This window comes from Notechis scutatus, chromosome 6, assembly GCF_049901735.1.
Source record: "Notechis scutatus isolate UNSWTSFEM ecotype Mainland chromosome 6, rNotScu1.2, whole genome shotgun sequence".
Classification (NCBI taxonomy): Eukaryota; Metazoa; Chordata; class Lepidosauria; order Squamata; family Elapidae; genus Notechis; species Notechis scutatus.
In genome coordinates, this window is record NC_142014.1 from 27,838,323 (window position 1) to 27,865,587 (window position 27,265).

Consider the following 27,265-nt stretch of genomic DNA (forward strand, 5'->3'; position numbering starts at 1 on the left):
TTTTCCTAATCAATAGGGAAGCCAGATTCAAATTAACAACCATGTTACTAACTTAACAACTTCAGTGATTCACTGAACAACTGTGGCAAGAAAGGTCGTAAAATGGGGTGAAACTCACTTAACCAATGTCTCTCTTAGCAACATAAAATTTGGCTCCATTGTGGTAATAAGTTGAGGACTACTTATAATAGCAGCCCCACCTCTGAGTAAAGATGTTCATGTGAAAACTGAGAAAGCAATTTTTACTATTCTGCACTGTGTTTTCTGTAGAATTCCACGTGGGAGCAGATTTGACAGAACAGATAATTATGGCCGTTTATTTCTCCTTTTGACTGTTTTTACTTCTACTTTCATTTTTAGGTTGTTTTAATCTCTTGTAATTTTCATCTGTTTTTATATTTATAATACTTTTTTGCTCAGTGTCACCCCAAACCATAAGATGAGTGGCATTTACATTGGATAAATAAATATTTTGAGGGGAAAATATCTGCGTAATTCAAATGAAATTTACCACCTATCTCAAATTCATTCTCAAAATATCAAATAGCCAGGGAGGAGTCAAATGATCCTATGATTGTGTGAAGATTTCAAAACTTAACACACTCCGAATTATTACTTTTATTTCATCCTGTTGATTTCTAATATTTGTTTGTTTATTGTGAACAGATGCTTTTATACTGCTTCAGTCGGCCAGACGCTTAAGCCTCCCATAGCGACAACATAAGACACAATAAAACAATACTTATATAAATTGTAATATTTTATTATTACTAACCATTAAATAATCATAAAACCATAGCCTCATACATCAGCCATCAGTAATTCTAAAAAGCTCTTTTAGCTGAGGCATATATTATCCCAGCTTCTAAGAATACTCTATTTCCTTTGGCATTTCTATCTTGAAAATGTCAGATTAGAATTAGAATTAGAATAGAATAGAAAACAGAATTAGAATAGAAATATTACTATTACTGTTAATCTTGTTATCACTCCTTATCACCCATCCTCTCCCACTTGTGACTGTATGACTGTACAACTTGTATACTTACGATTTATATTGATTTATATTTACATATTATGTTTCCTAGTATGATTTGATTGCTTATTGTGGGAATTGCTATCTGTTTCCTCGCGCGCGTGCAAGGACAACGGGCCTTCTGGTAGTTGTTTGTAACACGAGGCGAGGGACAAGGTCGAAATGTTGCCACTTCTTACCCAGAATTGTAGCAAACTTAAACTTTACAGCTTTGTATTCTCATATGGTATTTTGTGTGATGTAATGAGTTTGTAACAACACACTAACAAAAATTGCAAACGTTAACAAAGATTGCTTCTAATAAAAGAGGGTGTCAGAGCTTGCCCTGGGCTCTCATCCCGATTTGGCTTCAAGACGACTGCCTCAGTGTCTTCATTCATGAGAGACCACCATAACTGGTGACCCCGACGTGATCATCTGCGAGGTGGTACGTCTTTGGACCATCCATACTCATCGGCTGGCATAGCCTTGGTATACCTCATCCCCTGATTCGATCGCAGGCGATCGCCGTGGATCCCTTCGTGAGTATGGGTGGAGGATTCTCTCGGGACCAGAAATTGCACATTGAGGAACTAAGAGAATCAACCAAACGAAATTTTTTTCCTTTTTAAAAGAGGGGGCTCTCTTGAAAAACCCTCAGTAAAGCCTCTTTAGACACTTCCGAAATGATGGCTGCAGCTATCACCAGAGGTAATAAACCATCTGGTAATTGTTACAATTGTGGGAAGCCTGGTCATTTTAAATCACAATGTCGAGCCCCGGCGGGGGGCAGCAAAGCCCTCCGCCAGCAGAGATGCTCGACAGTAGAGGGCCGGCAGCTAGCCCCTCTCCCAAGGCTGCCCATATACCATCCACTGTGTATGAATTATCAATGGCAGAAGATGTGTTCATATCCTTTCCCCATCTCTGTCAGCACACAGCTTCCTCCTTCTGCCTCCTTCTTCTCCGATAAAACTGCTCTTACAATCTCACCCTCATGCCCTTCTCAAAGGAATCTCTGTGGTTCCCGATCTGCTCTATCCTTCCTCAAGACTCTCAGCCTCTCTCTCTTTTTTTAACAAACTTTGTTAATTTTTAAAGACATGCAGAACATGGATACACAGAAACACAAAACATAAAAGCATAAAAATCTCTTTTCTGAAAGTTGCTTAGTCCCAGGTCAAAACTCTTGGTACAGACACAGATTCAGATTCGTGTTCATTTTGCATACCATTGGCATTTTGCATACCATTGGCATTTTGCATACCATTGGCATCTTATTGGTATTTTCAATTTTCTACATAGCTTCTCCTCTCTTTTGAATTTTCTCAGTTTTATTTTGTTTATCTCCTCTCAATTCGAATCATAGTTTGTTATTCTTTGTTCTATTTCCAGCTATCCATTTATCTTTCTTCTTTGAAGAAAAACTTCTCCTGTGCACTGAATGGAGTGTGATGCCTTTAACTCTTTCCCCTACATTTGTAATACTTAATATAGAACACATAATTTGCACTGGGATTCTATCTGGTGCATTCTGAAATTGTGCAGTATTGTTATTCATTAGTGTTGATGTTCATTTGTGTCTTGAACATTTGGTGCATTGCTTTTCAGTTAAACCACATCACATATTATAGATCATTATTTCATTGCAGTGTTCCCCCTTCTCCTACTTCAGATCTCTCATTTCACAAAAGGTTTCGCTGGGATAACATAGTCTAATCATTGATGTTGACAATCATTTATGTCTTGAACATTTTACCCCTTTCGGTTAGATATCATGCCTTTGTGGGAACACTTATGCTTTCCGGGATTGTTCCCCCCCCCCCACATCCCATGTCTTAAATCATTGTTTCATTACAGTACTCCTTTTCTTGGCAAAGGTTTCACTAGATTATACTGAGTGTTTTGTCACATTTTGAATTGCATGTTGTTTCCAGTTTTCTATGATTATTTCTGGATGCAGGTGTAGAAATGCGGTCTTGTGTGCCTTTCTGAAATCCCTTTTTCAGTGGAATTTGTCTATTGTCTCTGGAGAACTTTTGCTTAAGGCCTCTCATCTCTTCCTTTCTCCCTTGCTTCTTCTTGTAAAATATTGGAAAAGAGTGCCTAGGACACCTTTCCCTTCTTGCTTTTCTTTTTTTTTAAATTTTGATATACAAGTTTCAGTCCATCCACACGTGATGCCATTGTGTAGACATCCCTCGAACAATTACAACAATATTTAGGGGCTATTAATTGGACACGTCCCTATTCTGGCATCACTACACACATGCTCAACCCCCTGTTTGATGTGTTAAAGGGAGGAACCACTCCAGGGGATAAAATTACCCTTACAGATCATCAATTAAAAATCACCCAGGACATATAGCACATTATGCAGAAAAGGTGGGTCAACCAATGTCACAACAATGCTCCTATTTCCTTAATCTTGCTCAATACACCCCCTCCTTACCTATTGCTGTATTAACCCAAAAGTCTCAGCACACTAGCAACCTCCTTATCTTAGAATGGATACATCTTCCTCAACACTCCTAAAAAATCTCTTAGTCTGTTAAAACTGGTTGTTGAAAATGCAAATGAGGATTGAAAGAGGATTCTGCAGCCTCTATCTGCCCGAGGGGGGCTTCCCTCTCGGACTATCTAAAGGCTTGCAGAATCGTGGGAACTGAGGACCATGATTGTTTGTTGCAAGTAGGTGGATGGGTCAAGCAGGGTTGAAGAAGGAAAGAGGAAATCAGGATTTGCAGTCATGATAGGAGCAGGGGAGGTCATAAAAGGGCTCCCTCCCTTCCTTCATGGTCTGCGCAGAAATGTGAGTTGTTAGGATCGGAAACCTGAGGAAAAAGAGAAAGATGAGTTGGGAAACTGAGAAGGGGTGAAGGTGGTTTCTGTGAATGCAAAGTATGTTTGAAAGTAAACAAGAAAGTAGCAAGGAAAAAAGAAATGGGAGGGCGACCCCTGATGGGCTGGCCTTTCCAGAGAACACAGATTGATTTCATCGAAGTACTAACTCCATACGCATAAAATGCTTTCAACTACTGCCTATCCTTCACTTCAGTCTCTGTCTCTAAAAATCTTCTCTTTTTGTTACATTGCAACACCTTGTTGCACAGCACCAGCACCCGCTCTTTGTAGCACACATTCGCAGCCACCAACCCTTCCCAGGAATTCTCCAGGAAGGCAATGATATGGCTGATGCGGCAGCTGCAGCTGCAACCACAGACAGCGCCATCTCTTGCATGATTCTTTCACAACAAACACCCTGGGACAGTCATAGTTATTTTCATCAAAACAAAAAAGCCTTGGCCAGACAGTTTAAATTCAAATTTAAAAATGTCACAGGGTTGCCAGGACTCCAGAATGCATTGAATGTTTGCTTGTTTACTCTTAACTTCCTCAATGAGTCCGGATCCCCCCCATGCACAGCAGCATCACATCATTTCGCTTCTTCGCCTCATCTTGAACCCAGACCAACGGTATATTTTCATCAGCATCATGCCAGATCCTCAGTGGAAAGGTCCTGCTGAACTTATAACCTGGGGACGAGGGTACGCTGCTGTTTCCTACAACAACAACACCATCTGGGTCCCTGGACGACAAGTAAGGCCTTTTCTACCCAAACCAGCCTTGCCTACATCAGCATCATGAAGCTGCCCACTGCATTCATCATTTGCTTCCTGGGTTTCCACATCGTTCCTGCCAATACAACAGCCACCCCATCCTCCTGCGATGCCTGCATCAAAACTACTCGCAGCGGAACAAAGACCCAGTCCACCCTGATCTATCATACTTTGAAGCCTGAATGCAACTCCATGACAGTCCCCCCTTGTTTGCATAACAACACCCAATATGCACGATGCTACACCAAACAAGGTATCCAATGCTACGAACCAAAGGCTGTGGGGCCCATCACCGCCTCACTGTATGTCTATGCCTACAAAGGAGGATCCAGCTCTGACCTTGCCTCAATGTTCTCAACCAGTCAAGCAAAAAATGGGTACATTACCCATAATGTCACTCGGGGGGATACCAACACTTTTGTGTGTTTTGATGCTTGTTTTGCCATCAACAAAGGCCAAGGTCCTAACGACGCTGCAGGAGTCACCTGCGGCTCACACAGCTGGCAAAGATCTTATCTACAGGAAAAGAAATATCTCTTCCAAAAGGTGTCCGGGACTAATGTGGGGGCCACCACTGTTTACAACTACTGATACACCCCACCTATTGACTCTGCTCAAGTAAGAGGCCCTCAAAATATTAATATCACTGTTAAATCAAGCTCTACTTCATGTACCACTGACAAATGTAATCCTATTTGCTTGTACACTCACTTACCTGAAACAAGGGGGTACCATACCCCACATATATATGCTCAATAGAATTATAAGGTTGCAAGCTGTATTAGAAATTATAACCAATGAAACTGCTCTTGCTTTGAAAACATTAGCTAAAGAAAGTGCATTGTCTAGAACATATATCATGCAAAATCATTTGGCGTTAGATTATCTTCTTGCCAAAGAAGGAAGAGTGTGTGGAAAATTTAACCTTAGTAATTGTTGTATTGAAATAGATGATAGTGGAAAAGTTATTCAACAAATCACTGATAGAATGATTAAGATTGCGCATGTACCTGTACAAACATGGAATGGTCTTGATTTTAGAGACATGTTTGGATCTTGGTTCCCAAAATTACCTGGTTTGTAAGCTACTGTAGCGCTTATTGGTATGATTGCTGCAGGATGTATTATATTGCCTTGTGTATTACCTATCTTTGTACGCACTATTTCTAACAGTTTATCCCTTTTGGCTGAGAAAAAAGCCACTGCACAGGTAATGGCTCTCTGGAATCAACAAATAACTAACCACTGCCATCCGAAGAAGAGATGGGAGAGCCAACCTGTGATGACCCAAACGAGGACAAGATGTTTGTGATGGTCGAAGAAGTCACGAACGCCATGGATAACATCAGCATACACAGCACTCTTGCCTACGCGCCTAACAAAGGCTGCTGTTGGAACTAAAACACTCCCTGTCTTTTAAAAAAAAGAAAAACAGAGGAGATGTGGGAATTGCTATCTGTTTCCGCGCGTGCAAGGACAACGGGCCTTCTGGTAGTTGTTTGTAACACGAGGCGAGGGACAAGGTCGAAATGTTGCCACTTCTTACCCAGAATTGTAGCAAACTTAAACTTTACAGCTTTGTATTCTCATATGGTATTTTGTGTGATGTAATGAGTTTGTAACAACACACTAACAAAAAATTGCAAACGTTAACAAAGATTGCTTCTAATAAAAGAGGGTGTCAGAGCTTGCCCTGGGCTCTCATCCCGATTTGGCTTCAAGACGACTGCCTCAGTGTCTTCATTCATGAGAGACCACCATACTTATTGTACCCTATGACTATCATTAAGTGTCGTACCTTATGATTCTTGACGAATGTATCTTTTCTTTTATGTATACTGAAAATATTTACACCAAGACAAATTCCTTGTGTGTCCAATCGCACTTGGCCAATCAAGTATTCTTCTATTCTATAAAGTATTCTATTAGAATAGAAAATAGAATTAAATTAGAATTAGAATAGAAAATAGAATAGAATAGAATTAGAATAGAAAATAGAATTAGAATAGAATTAGAATAAAAAATAGAATAGAATAGAATAGAATAGAATAGAATAGAATAGAATAGAATAGAATAGAATAGAATAGAATAGAATTAGAATTAGAATAGAAAATAGAATTAGAACAGAATTAGAATTAGAATAGAAAATAGAATTAGAATAGAATTAGAATAAAAAAAAGAATAGAATAGAAAATAGAATAGAATAGAATAGAATAGAATAGAATAGAATAGAATAGAATAGAATAGAATAGCAGAGTAGGAAGGGACCTTGGAGGTGTTCTAGTTAGAGAAGTTAACTAAGATCATCAAATCTAGCCTCGGTTTGTGTGTGTGTGTGTTTGTGTGTGAATTCCTCTTTTGCTGTCCACTTCTACTGTCAAGACACTTAGCATTGGCACTCCACAAGGTTGTGTCCTTAGTCCACTACTGTTCTCCATCTATTCATCTGATTGCACAAATAAACATCCCAACAATAGGATAATGAAATTTGCAGACAATACTACACTTGTAGGACTCATTTCTGGGGATGATGAGTCTGCATATCGGGATGAGGTATTACAGCTATCCCGCTGGTGCAAAAATAATAATCTTCTATTTAATATTAAGAAGACTAAGGAGGTTATAGTGGACTATAGAAAAAAAAGAGCAGACATTCAGCCACTGTATATAGAGGGAGTTCGTGTGGAACAGGTGGTTGAATGTAAGTTTCTCGGGACCATCATTACAAATGACCTGACCTGGAGTGCAAACACCGCTCCTTTAATTAAGAAGGCACAACAACGGTTGTATTTACTAAGGATTCTTAGGAAACAACAACTGGCTGAGAGTCTATTGACTACCTTCTATCGGAGTTCAATTGAGAGTATATTTATTTATTTTATTTATTTATTTGATTTGTCAATTGTTTCCAAGATAATAAGTATAAGTGTATACATAGTTGTGAATACATGAAATGGGTACATATAAGAAAAATAAAAGAATAGAGAAACAATAGGACAGGGACGGTAGGCACGTTGGTGCGCTTATGCACGCCCCTACAGACCTCTTAGGAAAGGGGTGAGGTCAATGGTAGACAGTCTAAGGTTAAAGTTTTTGGGGTTTGGGGAAGAGACTACAGAGTCGGGTAGAGTATTCCAGACATTGACCACTCTATTGCTGAAGTCGTATTTCCTGCAATCAAGTTTGGTGCGGTTTACTTTGAGTTTGTATCTATTGTGTGCTCTTGTGTTGTTATGGTTGAAGCTGAAGTATTCATTGACAGGTAGGACATTGCAATGTATGATTTTATATACCATGCTTAAGTCAGACCGAAGACGGCGTAGTTCAAGGTTTTCTAGTTCTAGAATTTCAAGTCTGGTGGCATAAGGTATTCTACAACGAGTAGAAGAGTGGAGAACTCTTCTTGTGAAATATTTCTGGACTTTCTCAATTGTGCTAATATCAGATACGTAATGAGGGTTCCAGACTGATGAACTGTATTCGAGTATTGGTCTAGCAAATGTTTTGTATGCTCTGGTTAGTAGTATTATCCTACTGTCTCTGTGTATGGTTCTCGAGCTGCACAGTGGCAGAGAAAAAGGCAATTCAGAGGGTGATCAAGACGGCCCAAAACATCATTGGCTGCTCATTCCCCTCTTTGGAAGAACTGTATAGGAATAGATGTAGGAGAAAGATACTTAACATATTGAATGACTCCTCTCATCCGGGACATCAGCTCTTTGAACTATTACCATCGAGAAGGAGATTTAGGGTATTAAGAACAAGGACGACCAGATTTAAGAACAGTTTTTATTCAAGTGCAGTTTTGAGTTTGAATGCGGGGTCATAAGATTTTTGTGGAGTTTAATGGCTGAGAGTAGTGGGGTATTTACATTTTTAAATTGTATAGAGATTATTGTATGGTTGGTTGTGTTTAGTTTAATTTTTTTCTTTTTCTTTTTTAGTGGTGTTTGTCCAGTTTTACTTGTGGAAGAGCACCTCATTTCGTTGCACCCGCTTGCGAGTGTAATGACAAATAAATTCTTATGTCTTATGTCTTCTGCTCTATGAGTTTCCTGAACTTCATATCAGATTGCTATCACTAAACTACTCATGGAAAAGTAAACAGGCTTGTGTTTTAGAAACTCCTTGGTTACCTCCAAAGCTTTGTTGGATTGTCGTTCATGCGGCCTGATAAGGAGCACACCTATCCGTGGAACCGCAATAGTCTTGAGGCAACGATCGATGGAGTCGCAATAATCTTGAGACAACAATCTCAAAATCTGTTTATCATGGAGGGATGCCTTTTCAGAAAGACACCAGATGGGGTCTATCTTTGCTTCATGGTTTTACTAGTACAAATATCTGGTAAGAGATCACTTTTATCCATCTTAAGTACGGATATTTGTTCTACTTAATAATCTCTTAGAATAGTTTTAGTTTTTTAGTAACTGCTACACCAAGTTATTCTGATAGAGTCCCCTTGTGAGGATTTTTGAAAGTTAATTTATGTAGATATTTCAACAATTTATCAACTGGCACGAGTAACTCTTTTATGCACAGATTACAATCAAAACAATAACATAACTTAGAAACAAACCATTCAAACAAGAATATGAGACATTTTTAAATGTCTTTTTAAGGACCCTGTAATTTCTTGCATCGGGACAGAGACATAAGACATAAATAAGCCCATTTTCAATCAATGCAGATAAGATCCCTTACAATTCGACCGTATTCTTAATTTTCAAAATAAAGCATACCCGAGGTCTGTTAACAGGGATGACATAATTAATTTATATAAATTAATTTAAGGGATTTTGGATACATTTTCAATACATTCTTATGCTTAAGAACAAGACATTGTATGAACTGATCTTTAGTCTTCTAGTTTAAATCCCAGCAACCAATATGTTTTAGTTAGCCCAACATAACTCTGCACCAAGGATCCTTTATGCCCAGTGAAATCTAGTTTTAAACTTTCCTTTCTTTAGTGCTTGGAATTTGACAGGTGCAGCTATAGAGAAGGATTGGATTTCTTATTGGACATGCCCTTGCTTTTTATCCTAAGTCTTCAGTTTTATAGACATTCCGATTCCAATAAAGACTTCATATGGGCACCATGAAACAGGGAAAATCAATATAATGCAATAAAAATCATCTCATCCATCTCGTACTTAAAAAAAAAAAAAACTTTTTAGCAAGCCAACAAAAGCATTTCCATTTCAGAAAAAACTTTTATGGCTAATTGACTGATATCTCGTATTAATTGGCTTTCTACTTAGACTCATCTAATTTTATTTTATGTCTATTGGCTATGGAACTTAAGTATTTATTGCAATTATAATTGTGTTTAGTGATTCACTGTAAATTGCTTTAAGAGTTTATTTGGTCAGCTGCCAGTCTGGGCAGCATATAAAATTAAAAGGGAAAAAGAGCAGCCTTCCTATTGGATGAAAAGCAAATGGGCGGAGCCATCCCTTCTAGAATTCCCAACAGGAATTCTGGGATCTGTGGTTCCAATTTTTCAGACAGTATCATCCCAGCTGGATGAATTCTAGTAATTCAACCTTTACCACTCCAGGAGTCATATGAAACCCATGGTTTGTTCTGGGATAAGCTAATACATGACATCTGAATACAGATCAATAATGTGATTTACTCTCTAGCGTGAGTCTCTGTGTCAACAGGGTCATTAAAATGGTTTGTTCCTGAGTGACCTTACAGCTTTCCTTTACATCCTATATAGTGGACTTATTTAATATATGAAATGTTTATTCATTTAACATATTTATTGTTTCATATTGTTATTTTTATTATGCTGTAAGATGCCCAGGGTTGCTTGATAACAAGATAGGTGGAAAAAGGAAGGAAGGGAAGGAAAGGAAAGGAAAGGAAAGGAAAGGAAAGGAAAGGAAAGGAAAGGAAAGGAAAGGAAAAGGAAAGGAAAGGAAAGGAGGAAGTGAAGGGGAAGGAGGAATGAAGGAATGAAGGAAAGGAAAGGAAAGGAAAGGGAAGGAAAGGAAAGGAAAGGAAAGGAAGGAAAGGAGGAAAGGAAAGGAGGAAGGGAAGGAGGAATGAAGGAAAGGAAAGGAAAGGAAGGAAAGGAGGAAAGGAAAGGAGGAAGGGAAGGGGAAGGAGGAATGAAGGAAAGGAAAGGAAAGGAAAGGAAAGGAGGAAAGGAAAGGAGGAAGGGAAGGGGAAGGAGGAATGAAGGAAAGGAAAGGAAAGGAAAGGAAGGAAAGGAGGAAAGGAAAGGAGGAAGGGAAGGGGAAGGAGGAATGAAGGAAAGGAAAGGAAAGGAAAGGAAAGGAAAGGAAAGGAAAGGAAAGGAAAGGAAAGGAAAGGAAAGGAAAGGACCCCAGGGCTTCTACTACTCCTGTTTTAGTTCAATTTAAAAAGGTGCTTTGAAGTGTAGGAATATCTTGTTCCTTCTTCTCTTCTGTCCTTTTCAGATACTAGGTAGGTCATTTCCTTTCCTTTAGTAGTAAAAACAGCCATCAACACCAGAGTAAATGGTAGAAAAATACAGCACTAATGGAAGACATTTGATATCCTAACCCTGTAAAGTTCTCCCAATGAGGCAAAAGCAGTTACTTGGGATAAACTCATTTAGATGCAGTCTGAAGGCATAAAATTCTTCCCACTGTTGGTTTCTCTGCTGCTTTTATGAAAACCTGCCCAACAGCCCTGAATGAACTTTTAGACAAAATTAGCATGAAAGACCAGGTCAATGCATGAAGGTTCAAATTAAACTGATTTATTGCTAAAAGCCTATGCACAGGAATCCCCTCAACTAACATCTATACCCAGTTAGAGATAGATAAGGTTCACTTGTGGCTACATAGAGATTCTAAGCTGATATCTCTTTTGACTCCACCACCACCAAGTTCTACCACTTCTTCTCCTACACACCTATGACTTTAATCTGCAGCATATATATATTTTAAAAAATGCTTTCTTCGGAATAGTGAGTGACTACAATTTAAACGTTTGTCTTGAAAATGAGCTCAGATATCACCGTTGTTCCCATCACCTCATATGAGAATTTAACTTCCCTCAAGGGCCACCATTACTAAGCTGTGTTTGGGGCATTGCTCGGTTTTATTCCTCATGAGTTACAACAGCTATAATAACAGCAAAGGTTTAAAAGTAATTGTCTTACTATTAATCCAATGCCCTTCAGATATGTTGGCCTGCTAGTCATCCTTTCTGAGGCTGATGGGAGCTTTCCAAATTTCCTGGAAGGCATGAAGCTGGGGAAAGAATATAAGTATATAAAAGATACCAAGTGAGAAAATTTGGCTGAGGTAAACTGAAGTTTTGGAGCATCTACGCCTGGCTGTAAGAGTTACACAGGTAGTCCTGGACTTACAACCACAATTAAGCACAAACTTTATGTTGCTAAGTGAGACAGCTAAGTTTTGCCCCATTGCGCAACCTTCTTTGCCACCACTGTAAAGCATTGCAGTCGTAAAGTTAGTCATGTGGTTGTTAAGTGAATCTTGCTTCCTTCTTGCTTTGGTGTTCTGACCCAAATCTTGTTCCAAGGAAACAAACATGAAACGGAGGTAACAGCAAAACCTTTTAATGATTCCTTACAAATTCCGTTCCTTCACGGTTAAAAGGCTGTTTCAAACTAATTGCCTCTGATAAGAATAAGCCTTGCCAAGGTTGTGCAAGGCTGCCAAGAACACTAGAAAAAGTTGCCAAGAAATATTTCAAACACAAAAAGTCTCCAAACTAAGATAGTCTGAATGTCCACAAGACTTGAGTGCAAAAACTTTGTTGCATCAAACGCAAACCCCTCATCTGAGTCCTTGCTCTCCAAGACCCTAGCCGTCCACATCTGCTGTCGGCGAACCACAACAGAAGGTCACAAAAGGGGATTACGTGACCCTGGGAGCCTGCAAACATCATAAATATCAATCAGTCACCAAGCGTCTGAATTTCGATCACAGGATCACAGGAAGGTGAAAAGTGGTGAAAAACAGGTCACTATTTTCAGTGCCGCTGTCACTTCGAACAGTCACTAAATAGAATAGAATAGAATAGAATAGAATAGAATAGAATAGAATAGAATAGAATAGAATAGAATAGAATAGAATAGAATAGAATTCTTTATTGGCCAAGTGTGATTGGACACACAAGGAATTTGTCGGTGCAGTGTACATAAAAGAAGAGATACATTCATCAAGAGTCAAGAATCATAAGGTACAACACTTAATGATAGGCATAGGGTACAATCAGCAATCAAATCACAATAGGAAACAGTCAATAAAAATCGTAAGGATACAAGCGACAAAGTTACAGTCATGCAGTCGCAAGTGGGAGGGGCTGGGTGATAAGGAGTGATGAGAAGATTAATAGTAATAGTAATTGCAACTTTGTAAATAGCTGGACAGTGTTGAGGGAATTATTTGTTTAGCAGAGTGATGGCATTCAGGAAAAAACTGTCCTTGTGTCTAGCTGTTCTGGTGTGCAGTGCTCTATAGCGTTGTTTTGAGGGTAGGAGTTGAAACAGTTTATGTGAGGGGTATGTAAATATTTTCACAGCCCTCTTTTTGATATATAGATGGATAATAGGAAGGCAGGTTGGTAGAGAGACAGACAGACAGACACAGATATAGGATAGATTAGATAGACAGATGATAGAGATACTGTGATAGATGATAGGAAGGAAGGTAGATATGGATGGATGGATGATAGATACATAGATATACATAGATATATAGATACAGACAGAGAGACATAGAGAGAGAGATGGATGGATGGATGATAGAGAAAGACAGAAAAACAGACAGACTACATAGATAGAGATGGGTGGGTGAATGGATGGATAGAGATAGAGATATACATACATGCATGCATGCATACATACAGTTATGGATTGATAGATAGACAGAGACAGACAGATAGATATGGATGGCTAGACAGACAGACAGACTTTTTCTGAGTTTAAGGAAAAACATGACTGTCATAATTGCGGTATGCTGTAAATGGCCAAAGGTAGAGAGCATGCTAAGTCATAAGTTCTGGGTTATAGCATATCTTCACAGCCCTCTTTTTGACTCGTGCAGTATATACAGGTCCTCGATTGAAGGCAGGTTGGTAGCCATTGTTTTTTCTGCAGTCCTAATTACTCTCTGAAGTCTGTGTCTGTCTTGTTGGGTTGCAGAACCAAACCAGACAGTTACAGAATGAAGCATTGTAAGTCGAGGACTACTACCTGTACCTCAATAGATACCCAAACACAGAATAGAAGAGGAAACAGCCTGAGCATTTATATCTATAAATAAAAAAAAGATCAAAATATTGGCTTTAGCTATGTAATCAAGCCATGCCCCCTTTTGTGCATAAGGCGGGGCCAGGTCCTCGGTTACCTGATGGCAGCCACCATCTTGATTTTTTTGATCTACCATCCAATGGTGGGATTCAAATTTTTTTACTACCGGTTCTGTGGGCATGGCTTGGTAGGCGTGGCAGGGGAAGGATACTGCAAAATCCTCATTCCCTCCCCACCCCACTAACCTGCTTTCCAGCTCGGTTCTCCTGTGCAGGGCAACCAAAGAAGAGCCAGCCCATCAGCTGGGACTCAATGGGAGGCAGAGAATAGATGGGGTTGGCAGGGCCAGTCAGAGGTCCGAATTACTCAAAATTTCTGCTACTGGTTCTCCAGAACTGATCAGAACTGGCTGAGTACCACCTCTGCTACCACCCCCTCAGACACCTCTGTAAACACGGTTGTTTCTTCTTAATGGGTGAGGTTACATCTGTTTTTCTTGTCCACACTCTACAGGGGGAGAAACTCTCAGCTTTTCTGATTTACCCGCCACGGGCAATATTACAGAAAATTCACCTTCTGGTATCGTGGTACATACTTTCCGGGTCAACTTAACGCCACATCTGTTGCCAGACATTACAATACCATTTAGCTATCCGTTAATCGTCAATTCAAATCCACTCACGAAAGCCTTCCGGATCAACACCATATCTCCACTCCAATACCAGGTACGTCTTTATTTAAAAGCAGAAGCTGTGGCTGGAAACAAGAAACAGATAAAGGTAACAGGATCTGGTTTAATGTCGAGGTTCCAACTGAGGAACCCAACCAAAGCTAGCACGACTGAGACGATCCAATCTCTTAATGCAAAGCTTCACTGAGGACATCATTTTGGCCCAAATGAAGGCAAACCGATCTAGCTGTTTCCCGCAGAAACCCACATAGTTAAAGTATAAAATCTCTCTTTGCCCCCCCTCCCATTAGAGTGGGAGGAGTGGGATTTGGGGCAGGATTCAATTTTTTTAACAACCGGTTCTGTGGGCATGGCTTAGTTGGTGGGCGTGGCTTGGTGGTCATGTGACTGGCTGGGCATGGCCAACTCAATATCACTCACATCGAGGCACATATCCTGGCTTCTTATGACTGTGGGGATGCTGCAACAGTCATAAGTAAAAAATGGTCATAAGTCACTTTTTTCGGTGCCATTGTAATTTTGAATGGTCACTCCACACAAGCAAAGTACCAGCAAAGGAGGGGGAAAAAACCTCCAAGGAAGTTCCTGAGACAGGAAGTCTAGTCCTGCCAAGAATGTAATAAGGGTTAATGGAGAGGCAGTTTCTGTAAGCAACACCAGAATATTTCCTTCCTGCCTTCCTTACAGGATTAGGCCAGTAATTTCTTCTAAAACCGGTTCTCCGAACTGCTTAGAATGTTAACAACCGGTTCTACCGAATAGGTGTGAACTGGTAGAATCCCACCCCTGATTTGGGGGTTCTCCAAACTGCACAGAAACTTAGCTAGGGGCTCTCCCAAACCCCTGGAAACCCCCAGCAGCCCAACCCTGGTTTGGGATAACATCAGTGGTGGTATTCAACCGGTTCAGCCTGGTTCTGGCGAGCTGGTAGCAGCGATGAGCAGTGGAGACCAAACCAGTTCTCTCCACTGCTCTGCTGTTGGGCCCACCTGCCCACCTGGGTTCCCATATGCACTTTTATCCGCTGAATTTGAAGTGCAGCTGCTTTGTACGGCACAGAATAATGCCACGCGGCAGCTGCTGGAATCGTGCAGGCTTGCAGGAGGCAAGTTAGAACACCTCTGTGCCTGTGCAAAGTGTGCGTTTGGCGCGCATGTGCATGCAAAGTGTGTGCACATGCACAAAGAGCACCCACCAAGCCACGCCCACCAAACCGGTGGCAAAAATATTTGAATCCTACCATTGGGTGACATGGTAGCAGTCTTCCAGTATTTAAGGGGCTACTAGAATGGAATGGAATGGAATGGAATGGAATGGAATGGAATAGAATAGAATAGAATAGAATAGAATAGAATAGAATAGAATAGAATAGAATAGAATAGAATAGAAGAGAAGAGAAGAGAAGAGAATAGAATAGAGAATAGAATAGAAGAGAATAGAATAGAGAATAGAATAGAGAATAAAATAGAATAGAATAGAATAGAATAGAGAATAGAATAGAATAGAATAGAATAGAATAGAAAATAGAATAGAGAATAAAATAGAATAGAATAGAATAGAATAGAATAGAATAGAATAGAGAATAGAATAGAATAGAATAGAATAGAATAGAATAGAATAGAATAGAGAATAGAATAGAATAGAATAGAATAGAATAGAATAGAGAATAGAATAGAATAGAATAGAATAGAATAGAATAGAATAGAATAGAATAGAATAGAATAGAATAGAATAGAATAGAATAGAGAATAGAATAGAATAGAGAATAGAGAATAGAATAGAATAGAATAGAATAGAATAGAATAGAATAGAATAGAATAGAATAGAATAGAATAGAATTCTTTATTAGCCATGTGTGATTGGACACACAAGGAATCTGTCTTGGTGTAAATACTCTCAGTATACATAAAAGAAAAGATACATTCGTCAAGAGTCGAGAATCGTAAGGTACTACATAGAGGAGAGGGTCAACCTATTCTCCAAAGCACCTGAAGGCAGGACAAGAAGCAACAGATGGAAGCTAACCAAGGAGAGAAGCAACCTAGACCTAAGGAGAAATTTCCTCAAGTTAGAACAATTAATCAGTGGAACATCTTGCCACCAGAAGTTGTGGGTGATCGATCACTGGAGGTTTTTAAGACAACCATTTGTCCAGAATGGTATAGGGCTGTGGTGGCAAACCTATGGCACACGTGCCAGAGGTGGCACGCAGAGCCCTCTCTCTGGGCACGTAAGCCATTGCCCCAGCTCTGCTCCGCCACACATGTACGTGTGCTCCTCCCACTGGCCAGCTGGTCTTTGGGTCTCTGCCATGCATGCATGGGGGAGGGAGCACACGAGGCGTCACATGTGCATACGCAGGAATGGAGGGGTCACACACGCATGTGCGGAGGGCATGGGGGGGTTGCATGTACATGCATGGGGGCGGAGCACATGCACATGCCCACAAATATTGCATTTTGGGGATGCACTTGGTGCCAAAAAGGTTACCCATCACTGGTATAGGGCATGGGCAGGAAGTTGGATTGGAAGACCTCCAAGGTCCCTTCCAACCGTATTATTCTATGGTCTAATCTGAAGACGGTTTGTTATTCCAGTAACTGTAATTGGTCAAGGAAGAAGACACCGATTGGATGATACTTTCTGCATTCTTCGATGGATCACCTGGAAGGTGTGTGCCGATTGGCTCCTGGCATTTCCTGCATGTCCTCTGCATTTCAGGACAATCATAAGTTGACTTCCAAATACTTCGTAGGCCTTCGGAAGCAGGGACCATGCTACAATGGAAGTGCCCTAGTTTGAACCCACTGATTTCAACACCGTGTACACCGGATCCCCCCATCTGATATTTGCTCCTAACTCAGATAACAGATAATCAGAGTTGGAAGGGACCTTGTAGGTCATCCAGTAGTCCAACCCCTGACCCTACACCATTTCTGACAGATGGCAGTCCAATCTCTTCTTGAAGGTCTCAAGTGATGGCGCTCCCACAACTTCCGAAGACAACTTCTGTTCAATTGGTTGACTGTTCTCACTGTCAGAAAGTTTCTCCTTAATTACCAGGTTGAATCTCTCCTTGTTCAGTTTCCATCCATTATTCCTTGTCTGGCCTACAGTCGCTTTAGAAAATAGCTTGACCCCTTCCTCCTCTCTCTGGCAGCCCCTCAAATATTGGAAGGCTGCTCTCCTGTCCTCCTAGTCCTTCTCTTCACTAGACTAGCCAGGCCCAGTTCCTGCAACCATTCTTCATATGTTTTAGTCTTCAGTCCCCTAATCATCCTGGTTGCTCTTCTCTGCACTTTTTCTAGAGTCTCAATATCTTTTTTATACTGTGTTGACCAAAACTGGATGCAGTACTCTAGGTATGGCCTTACTAAGGCTTTATAGAGTGGTATTAGTACCTCACTTGATCTCGATTGTATCCTTTCTAACTCATCTTTGGTTTATCGTTTCAGGTGGTTACTACAGGGGACCCCGTTCTAGATTATGAAACGATGCCGCACGCCTTTGATTTGCAGATCCTCGTTGCTGATTCAGCAGGAGCCACGGAACTACAGATTCTGACCGTCCAAGTGAGAGACATCAATGAACCTCCAGTGTTTCAAGGCAACTTGGTGAATCAAAGTAAGACCCTGACTTGGTTTGAAACCAGGTTTTGCCATCCTCGGTTTACAACCGTTTGTTTTGTGACCGTTCCAAATTGAAAAAAAAAAAAACCTCTGTTTTTAAAAAGTGATTTACGTCTGTCTCTTAAACCTATGACTGTCGTAGTATCCTCATAGTCACGTGATCAAAAATTCAGATACTTAGCAAATGACTCATATTTATGACAGTTCCACTATCCCGAGGTCACAGGATCCCCTTTTGAGACCTTCTGATGAAGCCAGATTCACTTAACAACCATATTATTCACTTAGCATCTGCAGTGATTCACTTAACGAAAGATAGTAAAATCGGGCAAAACTTAACAACTGTTTTCGCTTAGCAACAGAAGTATCGAGCTCAATTGTGATAGTAACTCAAAGACTACATGTACTGCTGACAGCTGATTTCCATTCTTTAAAAAACCAATTTTATTCGAAGAAGCACTGCTTTCAAAATGTACTAAAATGGTGTGTAAGAATGGGATGAAAGTGACATATATGTATTGAAGAACAGGGAAACCCAGCATTGGGGCTTACAAAAAGCACAAAATGGAGAGGAAGAGGAAGGGGAAAGCTCCTTCCAGACCAAGGAATTGAATCCCAAGTTGTCACTTCATCTTTATAAGGTAAAGGTTCCCCTCACACATACTGTGATGACCCAAAGGGGCGTGGCACAAAGGCAACACAGTCAGATAATCAGCAGGAGTCCCTTTATTAGCTCCAACTTTGCCCCCAATGTCCTGGTTACCTTCTGGGCTGGAGAAAAACTCTCCCGGGAACAGCCTTTGGCTACAGAGAATCAAGTCCAAAATGTGGTCAACAAAAACTGTAATTGTTACGAACTAAGCAAACGCACTAGTTTAAATCCTAATAGTTTTACTTCCACAGCAGGCTCGTAATCCTGCACTTCTCATTGGCCCGCAGTTAGCAGATCGTGATTGGTCGTTTCCGACTAGTCTGATTGGCTGATAGCGGGTCGCCGCTGATTGGACACTTCCAGCGTGGCAAACTTAAATCATTGGACACTGTGACAGCAGCCAGCTCTATAAAAGGAGCTGCTGCTGCCCATAACGAGTTGTTCTCTTTCTGAAGTCACTAATAAAGAGTTGAGTCACTATTCGATGCCTCGTCTCCGTTCCTTGCGCCCACTCCTCAAGATCTAACACTGGCGATGAGGATGGGATTCGGAGACGATAGAGCTGACTGAATACTCGCTGAGCACCAAGCAGAGCATGTGGCTAAGAGCACACCCGCTAGCGACAGAATGACTAGCAGCGCTATACCACCCGCTCCATTTGACCCGGCTAACGAAGACTGGGACTCGTATATGGACAGGTTCCAGATGTTCCTGGAGACCAACAATCTAAAAGATGCTACGCCTGGCAAGAAACGAGCTGTATTCCTGACCCATTGCGGCCCCGCCATTTTTAAAATGGCAAAAGCACTCGTGAAACCAGCCGAAGTCAAGACAATGGATTGGGATAACCTCGTGCCGATCCTCCGGGCCCATTATGCACCGGCGGTACCAACACTCATCAGAAGACACGAGTTTTACCAGAGGGACCAACAGAAAAGCGAGAGTGTTGGAGACTTCATCGCTGATCTCAGGAACCTGGCGGGACTCTGTGGCTTCGCAAACCTCGAGGAAGCCTTGGGAGACCGAATCGTTCTGGGTCTGGAAGACCCTACAACCCAGAGCAAAATTATGACGAAGGGGGACATCGGCCTTGCAGATGTCATCGCCGAAGCTACTGCAGCAGAAGCAACCAGGAAATCAGCCGCTCGAATGCACCGAGCGAACGCACCGCACCGCCAACTCGCCAGTGACACTACGCCCTTCTCCGAAAAGCACACAATGACCACCCACCATGAGGACCTAGAGTCCTCATCAGAAAGCGAGGAAGAGGAGGTCAACCGCCTCAGGTCAGAACGCGACCAGCGAGACCAGCGGAACCCTAAATCTTCGTGGCAATGTGCTGGATGCGGGGTAATCACCCGCGGTCAGACTGCAAATTCCTAGACGCACTCTGCCGTTCCTGTGGAAAGAGGGGACACATCGCAAAAGTATGCAGAAGCAAGCGAGGATCCAGCCCAAACAGAAGAGAATATAATTTCCGGCAGACAACAGGCACCCCGCCAGTAACTCGGGACCGCCTAAACAACCAATGAAGCTACTACCACTACAGAAATAGAGCACCCGCCAATTCAACTAGACGAGAAGAGACCCATCAAACCATCACCATCGGCCACGCTTCGTTCCTAGATGCAAGGAAAATCCGAGTGAAGGTCATCATTGCAAATCAACCATGTATTATGGAGGTTGACTCCGGGTCGTCCTTATCAATGGTCTCTTGGAAAACCCTCAAACAGCTGATCCCTGACATCCGTCTCCAGGACCTCAGCACTCAAAAAATTATATTAAAAGACTACCAAGGGAACAGAATCCCAGTTGCCGGCACCCGCCACGTCCAAGTATCTTTCAAAGATCACACTGCAACTCTCCCTCTTACCGTCGTTGATCGGGATCGGCCCAGCCTGCTAGGCTTGCAGTGGTTCGCACCGCTAGGAATTGAACTAGCAGGCATACACCAGACCGGAAGCGATGACTGGGAAGCGGCCCTCGTCCAGGAATTCCAGGACGAGGAACTAGGCAAGTACAAAGGATCCCCCATATCATTTAATCTCAGCCCTGATGTTGCGCCCATTCGCCTTAAGCCTCGCCGAGTGCCATTTGCACTCAAACCAAAGATTGATGAACAATTGGACAAATTAATAGCCCAGGGCTTGTTGGAACCGATTGACCACGCCCGATGGGAGACCCCAATTGTAACCCCCATAAAATCTGATGGATCCTTGAGAATTTGTGGGGACTACCGGGCCACCCTAAATCACACGCTTCAACAGAGCGCTTACCCCGTACCTGTGGTCCAACACCTTCTTCATTCCTTGGGAGGTGGAAAAATATTTGCAAAATTGGACCTAGCCCAGGCGTACCAGCAACTGCCCGTAGATGCGCAGACTGCAGAAGCCCAGACTATAGTCACACACAGGGGTGCATTCAAGTGTAATAGACTCCAATTCGGAGTGAGTGTAGCACCGGGCATTTTCCAAAGTCTGATGGAGTGACTGTTACAGGGCATAAAAGGGGTTGTGCCCTACTTCTATGATGTCTTGATAGCTGCCCCCACTAGAAGCCTATTAGAAAAACGACTCAGAATGGTTCTCCAGAAATTCAAAGACGCCGGCCTGAAGGTCAAGAAAGACAAGTGCCAACTATGTACTGAGAGGGTTGAATTCCTGGGGTACCTTCTTGACAAACAAGGAATTCACCCTACTGAGAAAAAACTAGCTGCCATAAAAAACGCCCCAAGATGTAGGAATAAAACAGATCTCCAAGCCTTCCTGGGACTCATTAATTTTTATAACATCTTCTTGCCCCAGAAAGCAACCGTTGCTGAACCCCTGCATAGGCTCCTCGACAAGAAGGCGTCCTGGATCTGGGGACACCGGGAAGAATGAGCCTTTCAGCAAGTTAAAGACCTTTTAACTTCAGATGCTGTATTAATGCAATATAACGAGACTTTACCTTTAACTGTCACCTGCGACGCCTCACCGTTTGGAGTAGGAGCCATCCTGAGCCACGTCCTGCCAAACGGAACTGAGGCACCTATTGCGTTTTTTTCACGAACTTTATCTAAAACCGAGAGAAACTATAGCCAACTCGATAAAGAGGCTCTCGCTATCGTCTCTGCGATCAAACGATTCCATGAGTATGTATACGGAAGACCCTTTGCCATAATCACCGATCACAAACCATTACTTGGCATCTTAGCGGGAGACAAACCAACTCCCCACATTTTATCACCCCGAATGACACGTTGGTCAGAGTTTCTGGCTGCCTACAATTACCAACTACTACATCGCCCCGGAAAAGCCATTCCCCACGCTGACGCTTTGAGCCGTTCTCCGCTTCCAGAAATCATCAGCGACCCAGCTCCAACCCTAGCTGCACTACAAATAGAAACTCTTCCGTCACCACCCCTGACTGCACGGGACATCGCCTCGGAAACAAAGAAAGATCCTTGTTTGGCACGAGTCCTCAGCTGGGTGGAAAGAGGTTGGCCTGACAACAAACCCAGTGACATCCTTAAACCTTTTAAAAACCGACAGACAGAACTTTTCTCCCCAAAAGGATGCATCTTGTGGGGAGACAGAGTCGTAATCCCTGAGAGACTACAGCATAACGTTCTAAAACTGTTGCACGATGGACACCCAGGCATCGTGCACATGAAGGCACTGGCAAGGAGCTACGCATGGTGGCCAGGTATAGATAAGCAAATAGAGACCTGGGTGGCCACCTGCTTTAAATGTCAGGAAACTCGCTCAGCTCCACCAAAAGCCCCACCGACTGAATGGGAAACGCCTCGAGGTGTTTGGTCCCGTATCCACATCGATTTTGCGGGACCCACCAAAGGACACACATTTCTTATAACAGTAGATGCCTATTCCAACTGGCTGGAGGTCCACAAAATGAAGAGCACCACCACAGAAGCAGTTGTCAAAAAACTAAACAGACTATTCGCTACGCACGGGTTACCAGATGTCCTGGTCTCAGATAATGGCCTCCAATTCACTGCTCTGGCATTTGAACAGTACCTAGCAGACGGGGGAATATGCCACGCGTTAACTTCGCCAGCTCACCCGGCGGCCAATGGCAGGGCTGAACGCATAGTCCAATTCATAAAGAAAACGCTACACAAGATGGACCATGGGGACATCGATGACAAGGTGACCAGGATGCTTCTCCTCCAAGCAGCACCACAAGCAGCACCACAAACAGAACCCCGGCCGAACTGCTCATGGGCCGAAAACTTCGCTCAGTTCTTGATCGCCTACACCCTGCCTACACGCCAGAGAAGCCCCTGGGGTCCAGCAGCAGATGTCGCACATTCAAGGTAGGCGACCTAGTCTTTGCAAAAAACTTTTCCGGCGACCCATTGTGGGTCCCTGCTACCGTAACCCAAACTACGGGCCCTCGATCCTACCGTTTACAAACCGATGATGGAAAAACGTGGAAGCACCACATCGACCAACTTCGCTCCCGACTAGCACCTACCCCATCACAAGCCCTGAATTTCAAACCAGGGGGGAGGGAAACCGAAGGACCGGAAGAGAAGCAGCATACGACCCAGTAAGCGAAAACCAGCAATCAGCACAACCAACCGGGGATACTCACCGGCCGAAGGAGAACCAAGCCAGGTGATCACCTCGCCTCAAAGCAGTACTGCAACTGAAGCAAATCCAAGGAATCCAAATGACAGCCGTGACGGAAGCAGAGATGACAACCCCGAGTCACCCAGCGAAGAGGTTGGACTATCGTTGCCATCAAGTCCGGCACGCAGCACACCGGAACCAGAGCCAGGGCAAAGACCGGTGGAGCAACGTAAATCAAGTAGACAGGTGAAACGACCTGCCTATTTGGAAGAATACATCACCCCACCCCTCAGACGGAACCTAGGGGGAAGGGGTGTTACGAACTAAGCAAACGCACTAGTTTAAATCCTAATAGTTTTACTTCCACAGCAGGCTCGTAATCCTGCACTTCTCATTGGCCCGCAGTTAGCAGATCATGATTGGTCGTTTCCGACTAGTCTGATTGGCTGATAGCGGGTCGCCGCTGATTGGACGCTTCCAGCGCAGCAAACTTAAATCATTGGACACTGTGACAGCAGCCAGCTCTATAAAAGGAGCTGCTGCTGCCCATAGCGAGTTGTTCTCTTTCTGAAGTCACTAATAAAGAGTTGAGTCACTATTCGATGCCTCGTCTCCGTTCCTTGCGCCCACTCCTCCAGATCTAACAGTAATTATTAGTTCAATCAAGGCAAAATGAGATAATTAGTCCAGCAGGGCAGGAGAAGGAATTCCAGACGTGACTCAACATGGTTGGGAGGATGCCAGGAACATAGATAACCAAAGTACACACAAGATAAACTCACGTTTGTTCCCAGCAGATGCCGCACTCTTTTAAACTCTCTTCCCAGGTGTGGCTAATGAAGGGAATCAGGGCCCTTTCCTCCCCTGTAAGCCAAGCAACCCATGTTGCTCCCTTCTCTGTTCCTCCCTGCATGCCCTAGGATGAAAAGAGAGTGGGCCTGGGTCTTCCTCTGAACTCCCTCTCCCTTGTTCTACTTCTCTCCTGCTCTGCCCAGCCAGACTTTGCCCTTTCCTAGTTTCCTCCACAGCCAACAGAGCCACACTCCCGCTCCCTGTCAACTGTTCGTCTTCCTCCTCAGATTCAGACTCCGACAGGGGCATGACACATGTGGGCTAGTTGTTTCCAGCTCTAGGGGGTGGGGCTCATCTCCATTACAAAGCTGAAGAGCCAGCACTGCCCAAAGACATCTCCGTGATCAAGTGGCCAGCATGACTAAACACCAAAGGCTCACGGAACGCTGTTCCCTTCCCACCAAAGTGGGACCTATTTTTTACTTGCATTTTTTACATGCTTTCAAACTGCTAGATTGGCAGAAGCTGGGACAAGTAATGGGAGCTAGGGGTTCAAACCACCAAACTGCCACCTTTGTCTTAGCCACTGAGCCACTCGTCCCTCATCTTTATAGACTAGTTTTAATGCCTTTAAATTAATGCATATTACTTTTATCTGTATAGCTGTCATAATCTACATCTTGGAAAATACACTACCAAGAAATATTTATCAAATTCACGCTGGAGATCCTGAAACCCCAGAAAAAGTTGAGGTGAGTAAAATTGAACTAATATTAACATCCCTGACAATCATTCTCTGCTGAATTCAGTCCTCAGAAACATTCCTTTAACAAAAGGCTTATGTGCACAATTTGTTATATCGCCATTGTGACAGCCAAGCCTTCGAAAGCAATTTGTCAAAGCATTGTGAAATCAAAGAGCCAGGGCAATGGAATGTTTACCCGTCAGCTTTATTAATTTATTTGATTAATTATTAAGTTGTCGGGCCTGCCGCAACATAAACCTCTCTAAATGGAAACAATCCTTGGCTCCATTTGTTGAGAAAGGTATAATTTATTAGAGATCAAGTGTATCACAGTAGTGCAAAGCTGGAACTGAGAATCCTGCGCCAAAATCCCTAAGTTCTAACTTTCCCCTCCTTTACTGTATCTCTTTGCCAATCCCAGGGTAACCAATCAGGTTCAGGCAAGATGTTTTTCATAAAGGTCAGTCCAAGTGCAGCTTCCTTCTATGTTGGCTGACCTTGAAGCAACCTCTCGAGAAGGCACACAGCACTTACTTTTGTTTCCCCAAGCATTTCCCTCTTCCTTCCGCCCTCCCCACAGGTCATGGCAGTCTGTCATTGCACAGCAGCGAAGCACAAGGTGGCAGCTGATATTTTTGGTCAACTCAAGGCAATGAACATACCTAATAATCTTACCTCTTATTTTCTCCAAAACCATCCTGGGAAGTGGGAGAGAGAGTGACAGAGGTAGGGGGAAGGGAGGGATGGAGAGAGAGAGAGGGAGGGAGAAGGAGAAGGAGAAGGAGAGGGAGAGAGAGAGAGAGAGAGAGAGAGAGAGAGAGAGAGATGCATTTCTACAATGAAATGCCCTAAGCAAAGAAAGATTTGGAAAATTTTGGAGGGAAAGAGGGAGAAGGAGGGGGAGAAAAAGAGAGGGGGAGGGACGGAGAGGAAGAGGGAGAGGAAGGAGGGAGAGAGAGACTCTGTGTGTGTGTGTGTGTGTGTTTGTGTCTCTGTGTCTCTGTGTGTGTGTGTGTGTGTGTCATTGGCCCCAGCCTGGCTTTCATAAGGAAGGACTAGAACTTATTGGTTCCTGATTTCTAGCTCAACACCTTAACTACTGCACCAGACTGTTTCTAGGTTTTAGTGGGAAGTGTTGTTGTTGGTTTTGCTCGTCAGTTGCAAGGATCAAGACCGTATGTTAAGTTGCAGTTCAAAAAGTTTGCATTTTCCACGCCTACACACAAGAATCTAGTCAATGAAAATTCAGTACAGTGGAACCTCGGGTCGCGAACGCTTCAAATCGGGTTCCTTACAAATGATCCCCTTGCCTCTGATTACTTCTTCCAGTTTTCCCTGAGTTCCGATTCCACCTTCTTTACAATTTCTAAAACTGGAACCATTTCTACTTTGAAGCCATTTGACTTTGAGAAAGATCTACCGAGGTAAGATCCTACTTATGATCCAGAAATCAGGAAATGATGGTTTGATCTTTTAAACAAGGTTTAACCACTGGAGAAATCCTTCATCTATTGGGTTTGTATTTATCTATATTGTATTGTCTTATTTGTATTTATTTATATTACATTGTATTATTTGTCTTGCATTTATTTTGCTTTGGTAGCTATACATTGAATACTTTGTGTTTTATTTTGATTTGACAGGTACACATTGCATATTTTGTCTTTTGTTTTGACAGCTATACATTAAATGTTACCATAACAGACAGCATTGGTGTTAGCGTTAAGAGGACCCTACTGGTCAATATCATTAATGTGAATGATGAGGCTCCTTACTTCATCACGTAAGTAGAAAAGTCCCAGCTGCATCGATGTTTTTCTATTTAGGTGTGACAATTGACAACACAAAGGTGCTTTCAGATCGGTTCTTAATCAGCTATAAACTGCTCCATTTTATGTCATGAGGAAAACTAGGAGTACTTGCTTACTTTTGCACGTAGGGATATCTGTGAGGGGTCAAAAAAGTTAGATGATGGCCAGAGTTGCATGAACAGAGTAAGAGAATACCAGAGTTGAAGGGACTTTGGAGGTCTTCCAGTCCAACCCCTGCTCAGGCAGGAAATTCAATACTATTTCAGACAAAAATGGTTATCCAATCTCTTCTTAAAAACTTCCAGTGTCGGAGCATTCGCAACGTCTGGAGACAAGTTGTTCCACTGATGAATTGTTCTAACTGTCAGGAAATTTCTCCTTATTTCTAGGTTGCTTCTCTCCTTGATTAATTTCTACTCTTTGATAGTGTAAATGAAAAACTCTTGATTTTCAATCTTGAGATTGCAG

At 42.5% G+C, this 27,265-nt stretch overlaps 1 protein-coding gene across 1 annotated transcript in view; it reads left to right on the forward strand.

Moving 5' to 3' along the window:
• Positions 1-8,789: 8,789 nt before the first annotated feature.
• CDHR3 (cadherin related family member 3) overlaps positions 8,790-27,265 on the forward strand; it is a 41,588-nt gene continuing 23,112 nt past the window's right edge. Inside the window, exons 1-6 of the mRNA XM_087969100.1 lie at positions 8,790-8,982; positions 14,414-14,625; positions 18,047-18,215; positions 24,905-24,993; positions 26,316-26,410; positions 26,665-26,769. Coding sequence (XP_087825226.1) covers positions 8,799-8,982; positions 14,414-14,625; positions 18,047-18,215; positions 24,905-24,993; positions 26,316-26,410; positions 26,665-26,769 — 854 coding nt within the window. The 5' untranslated portion in view covers positions 8,790-8,798. The remainder of the gene's footprint in view (positions 8,983-14,413; positions 14,626-18,046; positions 18,216-24,904; positions 24,994-26,315; positions 26,411-26,664; positions 26,770-27,265) is intronic.